Raw genomic sequence first — 18737 nt, 5'->3', positions numbered from 1 at the left:
CCCACGTGAAAAGGCCCAGGGACAGTCTCCATGGCTGTCCCGTAACTCCAGTTTTACATATTTGAACGTCTATCATGATTTAACAAAATATTTTGTTTTATACTTTATACTTTTATTCTTAAATACTTTTGTGGCTTTCCTCCCTAAGTTTGATCTAGTTTCACTAACGTATTGATCCATGTTGAGACATGCCTTGCTCAAACAGGACTAACTAACCAAAGGAAAAAAGAAACAACAAACACTATTTGAAACGAACCACTTTATTCAGATTGATTAAGGTCAATCAAGATCACACAGCTCAGGTGAAGTCTCATGTTTGTTGTTCATCTCCATCATGTTTCCTTAAATACCACTAGTCATCTGTCACTCAGAAGACACATGCAATTCCTAAGTTTCAGTGTGAGTTAAGTTGATTAATATACCTCAAGTTATAAAAGACAGTTCTGAAGTTGTGAGATGTTCCATTAGGTGTGCGTTCAGAATGATGAGGTTTTCAGGCTTGGTTCTGGAGGATGGCGGGAGGCAAACGGGAGAAAGTACTCTCTGGCAAACTGGAAGACATCATCTGGTTTATTCAGCAACAAGAACTGCAGGAAGTCAGATATGAGAGCACGGATCTCTGGATGCTGTCTGAGGTATGAGGCATGGTCTGCCTTCAGCTCCTCCTGAGGAGACAAACACACACATTTATATTCAGTTTCATAGAATAAGATGTATGCAAGGAAACGTGATGATTCAGGCACAGTAAGTCTGAATAAATGAGTCAAAGATTAAGCCAGTTTCACCTTTCTGTCCAAGAACTTGGAGCGCATCTGCATGTCTTCTTCCCAAACCAGGGGGATCTTCTCAAAACCTAATATCCACACACACACACACAGACAAACAACATCACTCACTCTATTTAATTAAAGAATATCTTTTATGTACAGTATATGGGAATAGTTACCTCTCTCTAGCTGTGATGGCAGCTGCAGAAGCCTCATGGTGACTGGTGATCCCACCTGCACTCTGCTGGCCAAGTGCCTGATCAGAGAGCATAAACTGCTAAAAAAAATTTTGTTTATCAAGTAATATTATTTTATTTTTTTTCACAAAGTGATTTTAACGCATCAAAGTTGGAAATGTCTGCTCTCTTTGTGGATGCAGGGGTGTTCACTGGTTGCCAAACCGTACGGCCCAGACGCGCACATGAAGAACAACTTGACTAAAAACAACTCAACTCACAAGAACAGAAATGAACTGAACTTCAACTGGTTCTCCCCCTCGCTCTCTTTCTCTCTCTCATGGACTCAAAATATTTCAGTTTGGTGTAGTCCAGCATCTCATACACTGTCTCCAGACGCCTTTACATGCTCACAACAGCTTAAGGAAGTTAGAATATATGGGAAGAGATTTAAGAAATCAAGAAAAAAGCTTTTCAAAGTCTGCATGGACACTGCTGTGAGTATGTCATGGTGCATTCATGTGTAGTTGAAACTGCATTTGTTTGCTGTTGAATTTTGTAGCCATCTCTATGCATTGCTGATGCTCAATGGCTGCCAATACATTCCCAACCTGTGAAAGTGCTGCACACATAGTGATGAATTGTCATTATTGTTCATACTTGTTATGTAAAATAGGCAATATTTCCAGTCCATGCAAATCATTTACAAAAGAAAATTATTGCATTGGGAACAATTTTTGTACCTTACATAGATATAGTTATGAGGCAAATAAAATGCTTTGTTATTTATTAGTAACCTCTGTATATCTCCACATATCTGATGTGGCTGATAGCACCTCTTTAAACCTGGATCTGCCCCTGACATGTCACATTATCTGACTTATCTGCCTTCATGGCCAGTCAATAATATACTGGTCTCATTAAGTGTCCTCCATAAAAAAAAGCAGCTGTCGAAAGTTAAAAGATTTCAATACATTAATACACATTTGACAATTAGGATTGCAGAATATTTTAACAATTTATGTTGCAGTCCTAAACACTGGTAAAGTATTTGTAAACACTAAAATAATTGTAATAGTGTAAGATCAACAGTCGTACCCTATTTGATCTACAGTAATGGGCAGTGAGACTGTTCAAAATCTAGAGAGGTAGTCACTGAATTTACCCATCATCCAGGAAGTAGCACTGCCAGGTAGTGGGGCTGTCCTCCACAGAGTGAACAATCCTCTCCATCCCAAAGACCTCCACAGTCTCACTCACAACCTCCAGCTGCTTCAGACCCAGCTCACTCTGAACACAGACAGACAGATAACAGACAAGAGTCCAGTCATAAAATCAGTCACTAACCAAGAAGCCTTACACAGACGTAACTACTTACAAAGGAGGTGTGGGTGATGTGTAATCCTTGATCGAGGGAGATGAAGGTCATGTGCTCTGGCAGCTTCTTCCTCAGAGCAATCAGGCGCATCAGCAGCAAGATGGAGCCCTCTGTTACCAGCCCTCTTAGGACAGACATGGGATAAGAAACAGTCTCCTTCATCACCTCCTGTACACACACATTCACATGCAGAAAAGGATTACACCTTACCAGATTTGTTGACATGTCCAGGAAAGACTTTTATACATGGCAGTGTAAGATCATGCCAGAAAACAACCAAATTGTAAGAAGGTGATATTAAACATCTGAGTTAAACTTGTTTTGAACTGTCATCAGATATCTAGTAAGTAGGACAAAACCACCAGAGAAGCATCTATTGTATTTCACACAAAAATCTTTATAAGGCCTGGGGCTGACACTTTAATGCTCGGTTCTTCTCTCACCTCTCCCATGGTGGTAACTTTATTGATCACCATCTGTCCATCATGCTGTACCATGTGACACCTCTTATCCAAACTGTGGCCTTCAAGCTGAAGAAGTGTGTTTAAAGGCAGGAAATGCAAAATAAAAACAGAAAGATGTGGCAGGTAGGGGTGCAACAATTTCACTTGCAACAGCTGATACAGTGTATGTGTGTGTGGGGTGGAAGCCTTCAATGACTAACCTTGACATATTCATGGTAATCTTCCTCCAGCACCTCCAGGTCAGTAGTTAGGTAGGCTTTATTTGTCAATGAAGACAAGGCAAATGATATGAAGATAAGGCACACCAACACATCTATGTAAGGACAAAACAATGGGGATCAGCCTGTCTGGGCAGCCCCTGCTCCCCCTCACCTGTTACTGTTGTTCCACAGGGGGAGTTGTCAATGGCTCCTTGGCTCTGGGCGTGCAGCAGCATACAGGGCTGCTGGACTCTACGAGCAAACTCCACCGTCACACTGAATTTCCCCAGGTCTCTGCCGCCCTCTGACACAGTCACCAGGGAGTCTGTAAACATACACTTCTGCAGCTCCGCGGGCTCTGAGAAAAGTGGGGGGCGACTTTAAGTGGGACGAAAGCCACAGTAGGTACTATTTCCTGCTCAATACTACCGTGAAATAAAGCGTCCTTACTAACTCGACGTGGCAGGTGCAACTATAGATGTGTCAAAACCAGGTGGTGTTTACTCTCGCGACGTACGCAGGTTCTGACTCCTGTTGACACTCCAGACTATCCTAGAAAGTATACTGAAAACACACTCACCAATGCTGGACATGAATGTTAAAGCTTCGGCAGAGGGTTTCAACTCCTCTCCATTGCTGGGTCCTTCAGTCCCCGCTAAACCATCGGCAGGAGTCTCATCTTCTAGCGGGGCTTCCATCACTTGCGCCGCCTTTATCTAAGACGGATACTTCTGCTACTAAAATAAGTACCTACGTAGTCGGAACAGTTTTAAGAGACTATCTTTTGTTGCGACAGGTAGATTTTTTCGATCATTTTCATGCCAAACAGTTTTCTGGCTGGATTTCCTTGCTTGGCTTCTTCGGTTACGGAAAGGACGACGAACAATTCGAGTTGTCACGGCAACGACGCTGTAATACCGTAAAGACGATTGTATGTGCGCAGCCGAATCTGGAAGCAAGGTAGTGTATTTCCTATACCAACAAAATACCACAAAAGCCTATTGCTCTCCGATGCGTGGAAGTCAATTTCCATTAGAAGAAAAAACATTAAATCATGACAAAAAATTATGGATTGATGGAAATTCACATTCAGAAAGTCAAAATTGCGGGTTGCTAAATCAGAATTATGAGATAAACATTTAAATTATGATGAAATGAGTCAGTTATGGGAAAAAGTTTTAGTTTTATTGGTTACACCAAGAATGAAACTTGAGTGCAAGAAACAATGATCAGCTGTTCTCTGTTTTACATTGTGCATTTACATAAAGCTGTGCTGTGTTGAATAACTTTTAAAAACCATAGAAATGTTAAAAACATTGCTTTAGGAGTTTTAGGTTTTGTATTTTTCTTCCCTATACACGGTAAACTTTGAGATGACACCAGGATTCAGCATTTAGGACTTACCCTCTAATCTATGACAATATAAAAGGTATAAAAGGTGATTTTAAAAAAATTAAGACAGATAAAAATAATAGATTCATTTAAGAAAACCTGAGTCATACATGCTTAATTAAGACATAAGGTATACCGTGTTTGCATGATTTCTGGAGCTTCAGGGGAGATGTGCTGACAACACAAGTGTCTTCAGCAGGGTATTGTTCCTAACTTCAGCCATCTGCTTTACTGCACCAGATTTAGTGGAGCCCTCCTTCTGGCTCACTTCATATTTCACATGTCTGAGGATGGTTTCGATGTCTTCATGGCTGAAACAATATACAGTGTGCAAAAACATTACTAACCATATAGTGGCACAAATTATGATCAACTGAAGTGTACAGTATACACTGCAAAGTAATGCTTATATATCATCAGGTTAACAAACTACTGCTGATATTATTCATTATTTTTGAAATTTCAAGCAACAAACCTGACTAAATATTTAATTTTGAGATTTATATTTACCTCTTACAGCGCTCCTCTAGCTGCTGACACAATGACTGGATGAACCAGCTCCCATCTACTGGGTCTCTAAATGCTTTATGATCTTCAACAGTGGCAATAGCAACCAGAACATCAGCATATTCTGGGCTGGATGATGAAGGAGAAGCATCACCCTCCAGATCGTCTGGCACTCCACGCTGTACCTTCCCTCCTTGGCAGGCCTGGATCAGGAACACTTTAGGCTTGCCTCTGAGGGCTGACTCTTCAGTTGCCTTGAAGGTTCTAGTTATTTGTTTAATGGAGAGGGGCTTCCAATCGATCCCGCAGACTACACCCTCTTCTCCATGACTCAGAATACAGCAGATGAAGGCATCTCCATGCTTAGGAACCTGCTGAGAATCAATGAATTTGGTACCAAACCATTCCTTAACACTGAATTCCTGCAGCTGAGAGTTTTCATTCAGAGAGGCAAAGTAGTTCAGTGCCTGATCCATCTGGTCCCGGGTTTGGTCTTTACACATCAGCACTTTGAAGCCCAGCCAGCTGAACACCTCTGCCAGACGTTCTGCAGGAAATTTATTTAAAAAACAAAACAGTTAGGCTTCAAACACCAACAAACAGGACAATGGTGTAAAACAGTGAGGCTGTTGAATGTGTGACATACGAGCATCTTTGTCAGTTCCACGTCTCTTTGTGTAATCCATGAAATTCTCATTGTTTATGATCACACAGAGGCCAAGAGGCTGGCTTTTCAACTGGTACTTCTCCTCCTAAAAACATTGGAAACAATTTAGCACAAACACATAAAGACCTTTAATTAGGAGATAACTTAATTGTAGATAAGATAAGACGAGTGTACAGTTCCACTAGTTTAAATTTTATGTCTTATTACAACATTACACAGCAAATATTCTACATACAATACAGGCTAATAGGTATGTGTGTGGAGTCTCTGGGATGAAAATATGTCCTATGATTAAATGAGGAAAAAGTATTTGAACACTCTCTTAAACATGCTGATTCATGCGTTGTGACACATAGTGTTTGAATATTAGATTTTTTTTTTTTTAAATCACCTTCTTTGGCCTCTTGCTCTTTGATGGGACATCTGAGGAAATGAAAATAAAACAGAATTATATCTCCAAACATAAAACTTTTTAAAGGAGGCTTAAGACTGAAGCTTCATGTGAAACACACTATAGGCTGGCATATGTTTAATGCTCGACACAGTCATTTCTATATGAAATTATGTACATTAACGTACCATTGTTGCCAGGTGGACAAGCTTGTGCAGTCTCAGGTGAAGGAGAGGTGTTTTTCAGCAGTATGTCCTTCAAGTCAGGATAAGTTTCTTCAACATCCTTGTCAGTCAGCAGGAGGTCCAAGAACTTTTTGCAGGTGCCCTCTCCCTTGACCATGATCTTATCCAGAAGAGCAATGACGTGCCCCTCTACATCTTGATTGTTGATGTTTTTAAGTTTGACGTGTTCACGGTCAGTTATTAGTTTTTTCTCATAAATCTTGCCAAGAATTAGCGCGTAGTCTCCACACAAATTCGTCTGAATGTGTATTTTATTACTCCTCAATGTGTCTTTGGCTGACATGTTGAATCTGAAATAAAGCGAAATACAGAAAACAACAATAGTCAAGAGAAGAACTGGATGAACTTGTGAACTGTAGAATACGGTAGGAACGTTGTAGAGCCACAATCTGATGCATGTCAATGACTGACTCTGTACTCTACTTCTCTCATGAATTAGATTAAAGCAACACGTTATTAATACCAAACATTTACGAGGTTTACTTGGCATTCGTTGTATATATTCAAAACAGTCTTATATAGTTTTCTGTATGTGTTCAGTGCTACTAGCCAGTAGGAATTCAAGCTAACTCACGTCTTGTTTTATATATGTGCTCACGACGCCCTACAGACAGAGGTTACAGTCAAGAGTTCCCGAGCGAATGAAAACCATTTTCTACGACAATGCAAACTATATTGAATTAACTACTGTATTTCGAAAATAGATTTAGCTTAAAGCGGCGTTAACTTACAGTCAGGAAGTCTTCCCGCCAGATAGTACTTCAGAAAAAGTCTATAATGAAAGTAATTCAACAAGTAAGCTAGAGTAGAATGCTAAGTAAGGAGCGCGCCTACCACCTACTGGAAGAGTACTGCTAACCTGCTCTTAGCTACTGAGAAGTAGCAACAGCGGCAGTGTCAATCATCTCACCACGGACCGTGTCCTCAAAAGCACACCAGAGAGATACGAAGAAGACGCTAATTCCCTAAAGGAGAGCCTGGCAACGGGCTTATTCTGCCAACAGCAGAGACAAGACCACAGGCTGATACGATTTCAAATATGATTCTATAAAACTATTGCAGTAACCTTCCCTGGTGGTCTAGTGGTTAGGATTCGGCGCTCTCACCGCCGCGGCCCGGGTTCGATTCCCGGTCAGGGAACTACTTTTGCTTTAAATTTTGAGGCAAAGAGATGTTTCTATTTCCACAGCGACAGTAACATCACTGAATATCTAATCACCGGCTTGGAGAAAATGGTCACCTTTAAGAAACATTATAACATTATAACTGTCATAGCAGAACTAGCAGAACGTTTTCTCTGTCTCTCTTAGTCATTGGTTAGTTATTTGTTATCTACCTGTTTTTAAGGCAAATATCACATTAAACAGTGTAATGTAGTATAAACATATCTGATTTAAGCTATGATAAACTGAAGTATATACAGTATACACACTCAGCTGCCAATTTATTCAACTATATGATTTCTTCTTGATGTAGTTTGTGGTGCTGCATAACTGTACTACATAATGCACAGACCTGTCTCTGTTATTTTGCCTACACTCAGGGATAAATATTGATTTTTTTGTAATTTATTGCAGGACTGTTGCACTAGACCACATTAGTTTTAGCTAAGTATACCTAGTAAATTTGCAACTGAGTGTATATAACTTTGTTTCATTCAGTGATGTCACTCAGTCGCCAAAAGGATTGATTTGTTTCTTATAACCTGCTTTGCAGAGAGGCCAGATGCCACGTGTTGCTACAGAACACCGACTCCGATCTGGTGGTGATCCAAATGTCCTGCACAAGGACAATTAGCAGATAGAGCACATGTTGTCACAGTATCAGTATCTGTCACAGACCTTTTATATTCCACAGTACATAATGGAAAAGTACACACTGACTCTTCCAGGAGGACAGATTTTCTCAGCTGGCTGAGCTGAGTCTGAGAGCTGTTTTGTTAAACCACATCATGATCTGAATGTTGCCTTCAAGCCACACACAGTCTGAGTAGCTCTGAATTGGTGACACCTGGCAGTATATCTGTCATTTTGTCAACCACTTAGCTGAAGTGAAAAACAATTTATACATCCAAATGTAACCATGTCCTTTTGACAAAATGCTACTTTTCTTTCTTTCTTTCTTTCTTTCTTTTACAGCTTTCCATGCACTAACTTTCCAATGGTCAGTAGTTACTTAATGATCAGTCACTTTCCACCAACTTACCCCCATCACATGCCATTTCTTTGGAAATGACTTTTCCATGTTAATTCTGTCTTTTACTTAGCCTAGTTTTTAGTTTATTTTCCTTGAACACATTGCTTTAGATTTAGCAAGAAAAGCTGAATATGTTGTGATCAAAATCATTTGAGCTTGCAGGGTATTTGTGAGAGAATAAGAATAATGAAACAGAAAGAAACCTTTGATTTCCTGATTCTGTGTACAGTATGTGACGTCATGCTTCGTCTTTCCTCAGAAATGTGTCATTGTCTTCTGAGTGAAAGCTTTCACAGAATCATAGTCAGCGACAGAGTGGAGGGGCAGCAGAAGGTAACGGCTTCTTGTTAATGCTTCTTATAACAATGCTATTATAATACATACTTGTGGGAGGATTTTATTCATAAGAAAGCTTACAAATAGATAATGTAACAGTCCATGGAAAAGTCTATTCATCATTTTTGAGAAAGAGTAGTATAACTGAGTATGTAAACAAAATGAATCACTGATAACTTATTATTTTGTTTTTGTTTTTATGAAGAAAATGTAAAAGCCTTGGTTGTGGTCATGGTAATGTGTGTGTTCATGATGTGTACATTGATATAACTCACAATCAAATGTAACTGAGAGGAGCATTAACACTCATATGAGCAAATCTATTTTTTGTCTTACTAGAAACTCACCCTTTACATGTAGGCACTTAAAAAGGGGAAGTATAAAAAGCCAGGAAATAACACTGTATGGACTTAGTAATACAACAACTCTGTGCTTACTGTATGTGGTCCAACACTGTTGCTCATTAGTGTGTGTGTGTGTATGTAAAACCTCTAGATTGACTATGAAGATGTCTCTGTGCCCAGTATTTTGGTCCAGTTTCCTGGTTTTGTGGGCATCACAGGGTGGTGAGTGAATGAATATAGACTACTGTAAACGCACACACACACACACACACACACACACACACACACACACACACACAAACTTAATTCTAACTTTAACCCTAAAACCAAGTTTAAACTCTCAGACAGCCTTTTGAAGTTTGAAGAGGACTGGCAAAAAATAAATAAATAAATAAATAAAATAAAATAATAATAATAATAATATCTTGCATTTATATAGCGCCTTTCATTAGACCCAAGGACACTTTACAAAGACAATGTCCAAACAAAACAAACAAAATAAGACTAAGAAGTGCCAAAGTGCCAAAGGCCTGTGTGAATAAGTGACTTTTCAGAACTAAACTGAACTAAAATGTGTCCACACAACCATAGAAAGACACTCACACTGGGAATATAACTTCATGGATGTTGGTCCAGAGCCAGTGTAAAATGGTTTTTGGCTATCTTGCTTCATCAGGGTGTTTCAGGTTCTTCCTGTTTTCCACAGTGTTTAAGGAAACTGACTTCCTCCACTGCCCTGTTGATGTCAAAATACCCAAAAATTCTGATGAATGGAGCACGGTGAATTGCAAAAGAGTTGTGTGATGTGTTCTCAAAATGATCCATGGCTATGCTATCCATGGATCATTTTTCCTTCATGCTGTGAGTCGACATGTACTATATGTTATCTCTTAACAGTGGCTGGCTGCAACAGTCAGGATGTCTGTCAGGAGGAAAATTATCCTGACACGGTAAGACTCAGAATGTTCCAAAGACCCCACAGGCACAATAAAAGCTTGCTGCTGAAATTAAGATCTATGATTAAGATCCATACCCTGTTCTTTATATTTGCCAAACTTTTTCAGCTCTCAGTGACAGCATCCTCATTTCCAGATGAGACTCTCCTCAAGACTGATATAAATGAAACCTTTACTTGCTTCCTTTACCCAACAAAATTACTCAACTGCTCCTGGTCATTCCACAATCTACCGGAGGATACTCAGCTTTCTGTCTGTATCAGGTACACATGTTTTTTATAGGACACATTAACATACACTGATCAGCCGCAACATTGAAACCACCTGCCTAATATTGTGTAGGCCCCCTTTGTTCCTCCAAACCAGCTGTGATCCATCAGGGCATGGACACAGGACCTCTGTGGATGTCCTGTGATTGGTCTGCAGGCATGTTTAGGTGTTGGTGGTAAGTGTCTAGTAGCATCCAGATTAATGTCAGGAGACAGTTTCCCAGCAGAACATTGTATTGATGATGTATAGATGACCAATATTATTCACTTCGCCTGTGAGTGGTTTTAATGCTGTGGCTGATTGGTGGTGTAGTAAAGGTTTAATAAAAATGAACCATTTTTGGGGTAGAGATTGAGTAGTACTCAAAAACAAAAATTCATATATTTACAACAGAGCTTTGTTCAAATTTAACAGAATGTAACTCTCTCTCTCTCTCCGTCTATTCATCCAGTATTTGTGATGGTGAGATAGGAGTTGACTCTCTTTCGTCTGTGGAAAGAGTCGGATCAACGTCTTTGACTCTGCAGCAGCATGATTTCCAATCAGTAACACTCAAATTTAACATGTCCTGGCACGATGGGTGGAAAGTCTACACCTACATATATGAGAAGCCCGAGCTAGGTAATACTCCAAGCCTCTGAAACAAACCGTTGTTTACTTGTTGTTGAGTATTTGAAAATGACAGTGCTGCAAATGGTCTTCAGAGGCACCCGCTGTTTGAATAACACATTACACAGCACTTTGATTCTATCCACATGACACTCAGCAGTGGATCAATAGATATATAGTAGTAAACTGTCAAATGAACAGCACAATATCTGTAGGTTATATCAGGTATGCAAAAAGTGACTGTTGTGGAGGAATATATCTGATGTTGAGACATTTTTATTAAGATCCACAAACATTCAAATCAACAGATGTCAGACTTATAGTGGTGCTAGACGAAAAGTCAGAGGATCACAAAGTCACAAGGATTTATCCTCTGTAGACCATGAAGGTCTGTACAAAATTCCATGGCAATAGACTGAGCGACATGTCCATTCATAGAGCTTTGCCGCTAGCATGGCTTTAAAAAGTACATCTTTATTTAGTGCATTTATTGATTGAATAGTGAATTAAATTATCTCTTGACATCCCCATTTTTGCACACAAGCCCAAAAATAATGCACCCAAAATAAAAAGGTTTTATCATTTTACCTGGAGGGTGATCAGTAGACTGGCACTCTGTTTGTTAGTTGGGGTTATCTTTAGGCAGTATCCACAGGAGAACTTCAGAATGAATTTAATTCAAATTTTTAAATCTAATGTTGTGGATGTGTGTGCAACAGAGGTGCTGTCCCCACCTGTAAACGTCTCTGCAACAGTCCAAGATGGACACCTGTTGGTGACATGGAATCCATCCTGTCAAGCATCCTCTCAATGTTCAGAATATCAACTGGACCTGGGTGACCAGGTACAGTATGTCTGTGTGTATGGATTACTGTGGATGTTGATTATTACAGAAAGAACACATACCATTTATTATTTTGTTTGTTTGTTTGTTTGTATTTTGTTGTGCACATAACAACAGCAATAATGGCCAAGATTTAAATGGTACCGAGTCTGCAAGGTTAGGCTTGATCAACCAAGAACAATGTGTTTACTGACAAATCTTTTCACAACAGGAAATACATGAACCCTTGAAAGATCAGACGTCTTTTACAAGGATGAATGCAGATCCCACCCGCACCTACAGAGTGAGAATGAGGACAAGAAAGAATAAAACGTGCTTTGGATCAGATCAGTGGAGTGAATGGACTCCCACTATCAGTGAGTGCGGTTCGTTAAAGTCATCTCATGTAGATATTTAATCGAAGGCAGGTGACTTGTTGTTATCATCTTTATCCACTGGTTGATGCCTGGAAGGCAGATGACACTTTATTATTCTGATGTATGCAATAACCAGACTACACTGATTTCCATCTTCATGATTGCATCTGTTTGTAGCGGTGGAACAGTCAGTTTATAAACTCAACACTCTATTGATCGTCTCGATCTCCCTGGGAATACCCATGATCCTCCTGGCTGTGATACTGTTGGTGCGCCATCAGAGGTATTGCTTCTCTCTCACACTGAATGACTATGTTGACTGATGCATGACTAACACACATTCACACTCACTCATTAACCCCTGCACACAGCTCCCCACAGTCTTCCTACATGTCTACACACCTGTGTTTTTTTTCTCAGTCCACTTCAGTGAACTGTGTCTAACTTGATATAACTTGAACTGTCCTCCTTTTGGAACATGAAACTGACCAGTTTCAAAAAGAGGACAAAGTTGACCCGATGTCAGCAAAAGCAGTGAAGTTAAGTCAGAAAACAAAGTGCAGAAAGGAGAAGTGAAAGGGCTGTGCGGGTGGTAGTGTTTTTTTTTTTTCTTTGAAAATCCACCACAAAACATACACCCTAAACTTCCTTAAGGTGCAGTGTGTGTGTTTGTGTATATTTCAGGGTGTCTGAACTTCTGTTTCCTCCGATTCCTCGCCCCCCGCCAAAGTACATATATTTCCTGGAAAAAAGTGACCCGCTCAGTGTAAGTACATGTCCATACTGTACACACATACACTCATATCACACACTCACCCATCCAGCCACAAAAACTGATGAACAAAGGCAAAGCTTTACTTTTTGTGTTGTGTTTACAGTTCTTCCATCCTGCCCTGCCTCCTAAGGCTGAGGAGGAAATCACAGAGGTGGAGGACACAGAGTACAACCCTGGAAAGACAATGTGCAAGGGACACATTTAAATTTAATAAATGAATGAGGTCTCACCCCATGCACTACCAGGTGTATTTAGATACAAACTTTCCATTAAGCAACTAGCATAAATGTGTTGCATGCATGCATAAGTATGTGGGTGTGTATTTGTGTGGAATTTTTTAGTCTTTATGTGTCATGTGTTTTTTTTATAGCCTTATACTCTGTAATGCAAATGACTTGTTTTTTATGACAGATTTTAGTCATAAATTCAAAAGCAGACAAGTCTATTAATGAGTTTTGATAAAACACATTTGCTCTGCCTGAACCAGAAGGTTAACTGGTCCTGAAATGTGAATATAATGCTTCTACAAATATGTGCACATTTTTTGCATGTGAAATATAGCTGAGTGATACATCTGCTCTTTTGAAATTAATTCATTAATTCAGTCATCCTTTATTTACAGCAGTTTATGGTCTTTATTACAGCAGCCTGGAGAATACGAGATAATAACAGCAAAAGCAAAAATCCAGCAATTTACAAAACTGCATATAAAACAATCTAACAAAATGTTAAAAAAAGGAAAAACGGCATCAAATCAGACTTAAATAAAATGTGACTGCAACAAAATGGGATTAACTCTCTCATTTCTGTTTAATAGAAAGCTACAGCAGACAGCTAGCTTAGCTTACGCAAGTTAGAAACAGGGAAACATCTTGTCTGGCACTTTCCAAAGGTAGACTCCAAGAAACATAAGCATTCATTAAGTGACAAATTGTCTTTTTATGAATGCTAAAGTCTGACTATTCCTTCAAAAGTCTGCACTTAAAGATCTAAAATATTGTGGATACAGAAAACAACCTACACTCTTGTACAAGATATAAAGCCACTTCCTGATATTAATCTTAGAGAGGTTTCATTTTTAAAAAGTAAAGATGTTGCTGCTTTCATATAAATAATATCACAACTGCCCAATAGGGGTAAGACTGTAGACTGAAAGAAAATTGTGCCTATAGAAAATGTTGCCTACAGACCCACAGACCAAGGTATTTAATGTCACCTGTGAGACGGACAGAACCAGGTGTTCCCAAACAGGGGCAGATACACATATTATCACTGAGAATAAAATATTACAGCACAAACACAAATGATGAACTCCCGCTGAGCTCTGTTAGTGAGCCACGGAGAGGCTGCAGCAGTGGGTTTAAAGGTGTTTAACAGCTGCATCACAGAGCTTTTTGCACAAAATATGTTGACTGGAATATTTCAGTAAGAGCGGCCTGTGCCAAGGTGTGATAAATTACATGTGTACTTCAGAGTAATTCATGTTCACAGTTCAGTTCTGAAATGAACTGTCAAGAAGGAACCTTGGAGAGGACACACTGTTTCAGTCCGGCAGATTGAGAGAAACACTGGTTACGCCTAATTAGATATTGCCAATGACTGCAAAGTATCTAAATAAAGGAAAATGGTGAAGTAAGTGTGCCCACAATAGATTGTATCATCTGCCATTCTTGCATTGCCACATTTCCTGTGTTACACTCTGTCTGTACAGAAAAAAAGCATCAAAGTACATGATAACGACTACATAGAAATATCTTTCCTTTATAGCAAAAAATGTTAGAAAACACACAGATGACCAGAGAGTTAAGACTGAGGTATTTAAGGTGGAATCTAGTTATGTGTTGAAAGGTAAACATGCACTTCCTCAAACACAAATATCAATAATGATGGACTACATATGAAAGACACAGGTCTGTGTAAAAGGAAACCACAGCAACAGAAACGGCATGTGATACATTTGCCCAGCATCTTTTTTTAATTCAGTGTTCCCACGCTCATTCTGATACCAAATTAAAAACATTTGAAGGTTTAATGAGTACTTGGTGAAATACTGAAACTCACATGTTTTTATGTACCACAGTGGGCACTTATTCATAATCTTGTCAGGTAAAAAACACCATATGTGAATCTTTTTTGAACTGATACTAAAGTGACACAAATATTGCTAAAAATAAATATGGAACCAATATGGAAAAAAAAAAAAATAGAGAGACAGTGCGCAGACAGTGTGATTGTCTCTTTCATCTTCAGTATGTCTGGGGACGGTCCACCAGTATAAAAGCCACGGCCTCAATAGACAGAGCTGCTGCTGTTGCTCATTTCCATGTAGGTAAACTCTGTGGAGGAGACAGATAGAAGTGTGTTAGAGTTGAGTGAGTAGGTCATGAGCCTCGACAGACATTTCACTGCTGAACTAGAACTCTTTGATGTACTACACACATAAAAACAAAAAACTGAGACTCTGTGACTGTGTGAATGCAGGGACCAGATTTAACTGTACAAATGCAGTAACTACTGAAAAGTTTGCTAATGTTTTTGCAATTTGACACAAAAGAAAATACTCTGTATTGTGACACATAATGTAAATGTGTGTGTGTGTGTGTGTGTGTGTGTGTGTGTGTGTGTCTGTGTATGTGTGTGTGTGTGTATGTTTGTACCTTGTCCAAAGCTGATGTACTGTAGGTGAGTCCTGACCAGGGGATCTGTGAGGGGGGCTATACTGACACCAGAGGCCGTACCCCTCCTGTAGCTCTCTATCAATGTTTCCAGCGTCCTAAATCTCTGCAGGCTGTCTCCTGAAGACTGATAATCACACACGCACACACACACACACACACGCGCACACACACACACACACACACACACACACACACACACACACACACACACACACACACACACATGAACTTTGAATAACCTCCTTGTGTGTGTGAAAGTGAGGATCTAGATGCAGACGTTGACCCACCTGGAGACACCAGCCATCAGTGCAGTGTATGAGCCTGTACGTGTGCACAAAGGGTGCTTTCCTGCAAAACATACATTTCAGAGATTTGAACAATTTGCTGTGAAGTGTGAAAAAATATGCACAAGAGTACACACGTGTTCCAATCGAATGATTAAATCTGAAAGAGTATGTGAATCTGAAGCAGAGAATGACTAGATGATTTCAGTTTTGTGCTCAACACACTGAAGACGAAACAAGTTCTCATTTTATTCCTTACAAATCTTTACTGGGGTTGGCCAAACTGATTTAGTTTAATTTGAAACTTATTCTCTATAGCTACAATATTTGGAAGTTCAGTGAGTGTCATATTTCATATATTCCATTTAAGCTGCTCATTGTGTTTATCTTTCTAAATTGTGTATATGAAACCAGATTAATGATAAGAAAAAGACCTGAGCCTTTGTGTCTGAACCACTGAAACACAGTTTGTAAGCAGTGGTGGAAGAAGTGCTCACATCTATTACTGTTAAATAGAGATACCAGTACCACAATGTAAAAATACTCCATTACAAATGGTCCCACATTTAAAATCCTACTTAAGTAAAAGTGCAGAATTTTTGGCACCAAAATGAACTCATAGTATAAAAAAAACAATAGTATTTGTTCCACAGAAAAATGCCCTCCACATAAATAGTGTTGTATGTCTGTAGCTGTTTGAGGTGGAGTCAACTACTTGAGGTGGTGTAAGTCCAGTGGTCCCTATCTGAGGGGTCAGGTCCCTCCAAAGAGGTCACAAGATAAATATGAAGTGATTCATGTGAGAGGAAAGAAGATACACACACCTGTATTCTATTCATTTTTGTACTTTTCTATAACTTAAGAGTTTATATATTGAGTTTGAGCCTCAAACTGTTATTTCAATGAAACTATGTGAGAGGCTCAGAGAAGAAATGTCTCTGGGGTGGAACTGTTAATAACATCAAACACATGACAAGTTACCACAACAGCAGAAATGACTTTTCTTTTACGGCATCACAATTCTTTAACAATGCTTTGTATTTCATGAGATGATCATATGGTTAAAATGTAAAATCTGAATCTGAAAAGAAGCTAGTGATTACAGCTATCAAATATAAATGTAAATGCTGTGGAGTAAATAAAATATTGTGAATAGTGTAAAGTGTAAAGTGGTACAGAATGGAACCACAAATTTACACTTCAGTACAGCACTTGAGTAAATGTGCTGAATTACTTTAACCGCTGTTTGCAGTTTGTCCAAGGAGTTCTGCTTGTTTTTATCTTCCTGCTTTAGTAAAGTGGACACACTTTAAATTTGCATTTCCACTTATTTTGGCATCAAAATATTCAAGTTTTACTTTTTCTGTGAGATAAATTCCACTGTAATCAAGGTTTTAATTGGCCTTTGACTTAAGCACAAATACGTGTTGCCTAAGCTCTCAAAGACTTTCTAAAAAAAAAAAAAGAAAAAAAAAGACTTCTGTTGTTTTGTTTTCACATCAGCAGTTCCATGAAAATATGGACTAATACTCGTCCTTCTCTCATCAAGTGTAATAAAATTGTAGCTGAAATGAAGCAATGACAATTTACTGTGTTTTTTATTTTCAAAGTGTATCTACGGTATAAATGAAACCTCTGTGGAGTGAGTCTCTAAACTCTTCTCAGTGTTGCAACACAACACTGCACATTTTCAAACAAGTACAAACAAGTGTTTTTTTCTCATGTACAACATCTTGTAGAAATCTGTTGCACTGTATATGAAATACTGTTTATTTGATATCATTACAAGAACAGACACTTAACTTATGGTTTACAGTTGCACATAATGTCATTCAAATAAAAACATGTACGGCTTTCAGTGTTATTTCTTGAATTCCTCTGCATTTTGTTAAATTTTGCTGTTTTTCTATCTCCTTTTAAACTGCATACGACAAACTCATCTACAAGTTTGACTTTCATTTGTTTTTTCATTCATTTTGCCAATTCAAGAAAGTATAAAGCTGCTAGGAACTCAAAATAAAAGAAAGTATAAAATCTATGAAAATGTGTGAGCCGTATCATTGCAAAGTTTAAAGTTGTAATAAAAAAAAAAAAAAACATCTACGCTGCTGTAGATTGCTGATGGGTTTTTACAAATGTCTTTAAAATGTTTTATGATCTACAGAGAAAAATGAGCTTTTGTGTGAAAGCCCCACACCCGCGCTGTCAGCTGGGTTTCTCAGCTTACCTCTGCATGATGTAAAAATAAAGTTATGTTACTACAAACAAAATACTCTCTGTGAGGTCACAGATGAAGACAGAGCTTAAATGAAGAGTGGACCAACAAACCCATAAGAAAGCGACATAACTTAATGAAAAGTGATTTTTTTTTCACAATTGCACCACCATACTCAACCACACTCACAGCTCACCTCACACACAGACAGTAGGCCCCTGGCATGGTCTCGCTGTCTCTCAGCAGAAAGCTGCCATCATGTCCAAACCTCTCCAGCAGCCTCTCTGTGGCCTCGCTTCCAATCCTCCCGTAATAAATAGACCGGACCAGCATCCCCTCCTGCTCCATGTTGCCCCTAAGGCAGGCACCACCATGTGTGCCGGAAGGGTAAAGGTGTAGCAGTTCGTAGCAGCAGATGGGGTGTGAAAAGCTTAGAGGCAGGAAAAGCGTTTATGGTTTTCACACTTTTTCTGTCATGCAGCTGCAGCTCACGTTGTGCACTTTGTCTCACCTAAATAATGGTGTCTTATCTAATGAAAAGTGAAAGTATAATTTTGTTGTGCACAACAGAAAAATACTCACAAAACCGTCTAATTTCTCACTTCTGCTCCACCACACACACCACTATTTTATGAATTTACATTTAATATTTAACTGGCACATTTCACGAGCATGTGCGTTTCTATA

At 39.0% G+C, this 18737-nt stretch overlaps 4 protein-coding genes and 1 non-coding gene across 8 annotated transcripts; 2 read left to right on the top strand and 3 right to left on the bottom strand.

The window, feature by feature from the left end:
* Window positions 1-244: 244 nt before the first annotated feature.
* catip (ciliogenesis associated TTC17 interacting protein) lies at window positions 245-3887 on the bottom strand. The gene is made up of 9 exons (XM_018676157.2): window positions 3566-3887; window positions 3158-3343; window positions 2986-3041; window positions 2765-2851; window positions 2322-2489; window positions 2109-2233; window positions 947-1023; window positions 786-853; window positions 245-665 (listed from the first exon to the last, which is right to left on the bottom strand). The coding sequence occupies exons 1-9, from the start codon at window positions 3681-3683 to the stop codon at window positions 477-479; spliced, it is 1074 nt and encodes a 357-aa protein (XP_018531673.2). The 5' UTR covers window positions 3684-3887; the 3' UTR covers window positions 245-476.
* Window positions 3888-4148: 261 nt separating this feature from the next.
* On the bottom strand, window positions 4149-7116 carry LOC127138993 (caspase-8). 3 transcript variants are annotated; one of them, XM_051070143.1, is made up of 6 exons: window positions 7098-7116; window positions 6131-6477; window positions 5943-5974; window positions 5531-5636; window positions 4888-5431; window positions 4149-4688 (listed from the first exon to the last, which is right to left on the bottom strand). In XM_051070143.1, the coding sequence occupies exons 2-6, from the start codon at window positions 6468-6470 to the stop codon at window positions 4538-4540; spliced, it is 1173 nt and encodes a 390-aa protein (XP_050926100.1). In that variant the 5' UTR covers window positions 6471-6477; window positions 7098-7116; the 3' UTR covers window positions 4149-4537. The 3 variants fall into 3 exon arrangements, with proteins under 3 accessions (XP_050926100.1, XP_050926099.1, XP_050926101.1); XM_051070142.1 differs by lacking the exon at window positions 7098-7116 and adding an exon at window positions 6919-7049; XM_051070144.1 differs by lacking the exon at window positions 7098-7116 and adding an exon at window positions 6762-6780.
* Window positions 7117-7255: 139 nt separating this feature from the next.
* On the top strand, window positions 7256-7327 carry trnae-cuc (transfer RNA glutamic acid (anticodon CUC)). The gene has a single exon. It is a non-coding gene; the product is annotated as a tRNA-Glu (tRNA).
* Window positions 7328-8620: 1293 nt separating this feature from the next.
* Window positions 8621-13465, top strand: LOC108883890 (uncharacterized). 2 transcript variants are annotated; one of them, XM_018677450.2, is made up of 10 exons: window positions 8621-8716; window positions 9215-9285; window positions 9961-10013; window positions 10128-10282; window positions 10741-10910; window positions 11618-11742; window positions 11954-12098; window positions 12276-12381; window positions 12783-12864; window positions 12977-13465. In XM_018677450.2, the coding sequence occupies exons 2-10, from the start codon at window positions 9222-9224 to the stop codon at window positions 13076-13078; spliced, it is 1002 nt and encodes a 333-aa protein (XP_018532966.1). In that variant the 5' UTR covers window positions 8621-8716; window positions 9215-9221; the 3' UTR covers window positions 13079-13465. The 2 variants fall into 2 exon arrangements, with proteins under 2 accessions (XP_018532966.1, XP_018532967.1); XM_018677451.2 differs by lacking the exons at window positions 8621-8716; window positions 9961-10013 and adding an exon at window positions 10362-10464.
* Window positions 13466-13484: 19 nt separating this feature from the next.
* On the bottom strand, window positions 13485-18484 carry LOC108883892 (SH2 domain-containing protein 1A). Its single transcript, XM_018677452.2, has 4 exons — window positions 18247-18484; window positions 15839-15899; window positions 15531-15675; window positions 13485-15209 (listed from the first exon to the last, which is right to left on the bottom strand). Exons 1-4 carry the CDS (start codon window positions 18396-18398, stop codon window positions 15163-15165), a joined length of 405 nt encoding a protein of 134 aa, XP_018532968.1. The 5' UTR covers window positions 18399-18484; the 3' UTR covers window positions 13485-15162.
* Between the last annotated feature and the right edge of the window lie 253 nt (window positions 18485-18737).

Source organism: Lates calcarifer, linkage group LG4 (assembly GCF_001640805.2).
Source record: "Lates calcarifer isolate ASB-BC8 linkage group LG4, TLL_Latcal_v3, whole genome shotgun sequence".
In the NCBI taxonomy this organism is placed as follows: domain Eukaryota; kingdom Metazoa; phylum Chordata; class Actinopteri; family Centropomidae; genus Lates; species Lates calcarifer.
Note: the sequence above shows the minus strand (reverse complement) of the source record. Positions and strands in the feature narration are given on the sequence as shown.

What these genes read in the sequence shown, in the direction of transcription:
- LOC108883890 (XM_018677450.2), top strand. Translation starts at nt 9,222, where the DNA reads ATGAAGATGTCTCTGTGCCCAGTATTTTGGTCCAGTTTCCTGGTTTTG. An exon ending in ATATGAGAAGCCCGAGCTAG is followed by an intron (nt 10,911 to 11,617) that starts GTAATACTCCAA and finishes TGTGTGCAACAG; the next exon opens with AGGTGCTGTCCCCACCTGTA. An exon ending in AACTGGACCTGGGTGACCAG is followed by an intron (nt 11,743 to 11,953) that starts GTACAGTATGTC and finishes TTTTCACAACAG; the next exon opens with GAAATACATGAACCCTTGAA.
- catip (XM_018676157.2), bottom strand. Translation starts at nt 3,683, where the DNA reads ATGGAAGCCCCGCTAGAAGATGAGACTCCTGCCGATGGTTTAGCGGGG. An exon ending in CTGTGGAACAACAGTAACAG is followed by an intron (nt 3,042 to 3,157) that starts GTGAGGGGGAGC and finishes TGACAAATAAAG; the next exon opens with CCTACCTAACTACTGACCTG. An exon ending in ACATCACCCACACCTCCTTT is followed by an intron (nt 2,234 to 2,321) that starts GTAAGTAGTTAC and finishes GTCTGTGTTCAG; the next exon opens with AGTGAGCTGGGTCTGAAGCA.
- LOC108883892 (XM_018677452.2), bottom strand. Translation starts at nt 18,398, where the DNA reads ATGGAGCAGGAGGGGATGCTGGTCCGGTCTATTTATTACGGGAGGATT. An exon ending in GCCTACTGTCTGTGTGTGAG is followed by an intron (nt 15,900 to 18,246) that starts GTGAGCTGTGAG and finishes TATGTTTTGCAG; the next exon opens with GAAAGCACCCTTTGTGCACA. An exon ending in CTGATGGCTGGTGTCTCCAG is followed by an intron (nt 15,676 to 15,838) that starts GTGGGTCAACGT and finishes TGTGATTATCAG; the next exon opens with TCTTCAGGAGACAGCCTGCA.
- LOC127138993 (XM_051070143.1), bottom strand. Translation starts at nt 6,470, where the DNA reads ATGTCAGCCAAAGACACATTGAGGAGTAATAAAATACACATTCAGACG. An exon ending in AGAGCAAGAGGCCAAAGAAG is followed by an intron (nt 5,637 to 5,942) that starts GTGATTTAAAAA and finishes CAATGTTTTTAG; the next exon opens with GAGGAGAAGTACCAGTTGAA. An exon ending in TGGAACTGACAAAGATGCTC is followed by an intron (nt 5,432 to 5,530) that starts GTATGTCACACA and finishes AATTTCCTGCAG; the next exon opens with AACGTCTGGCAGAGGTGTTC.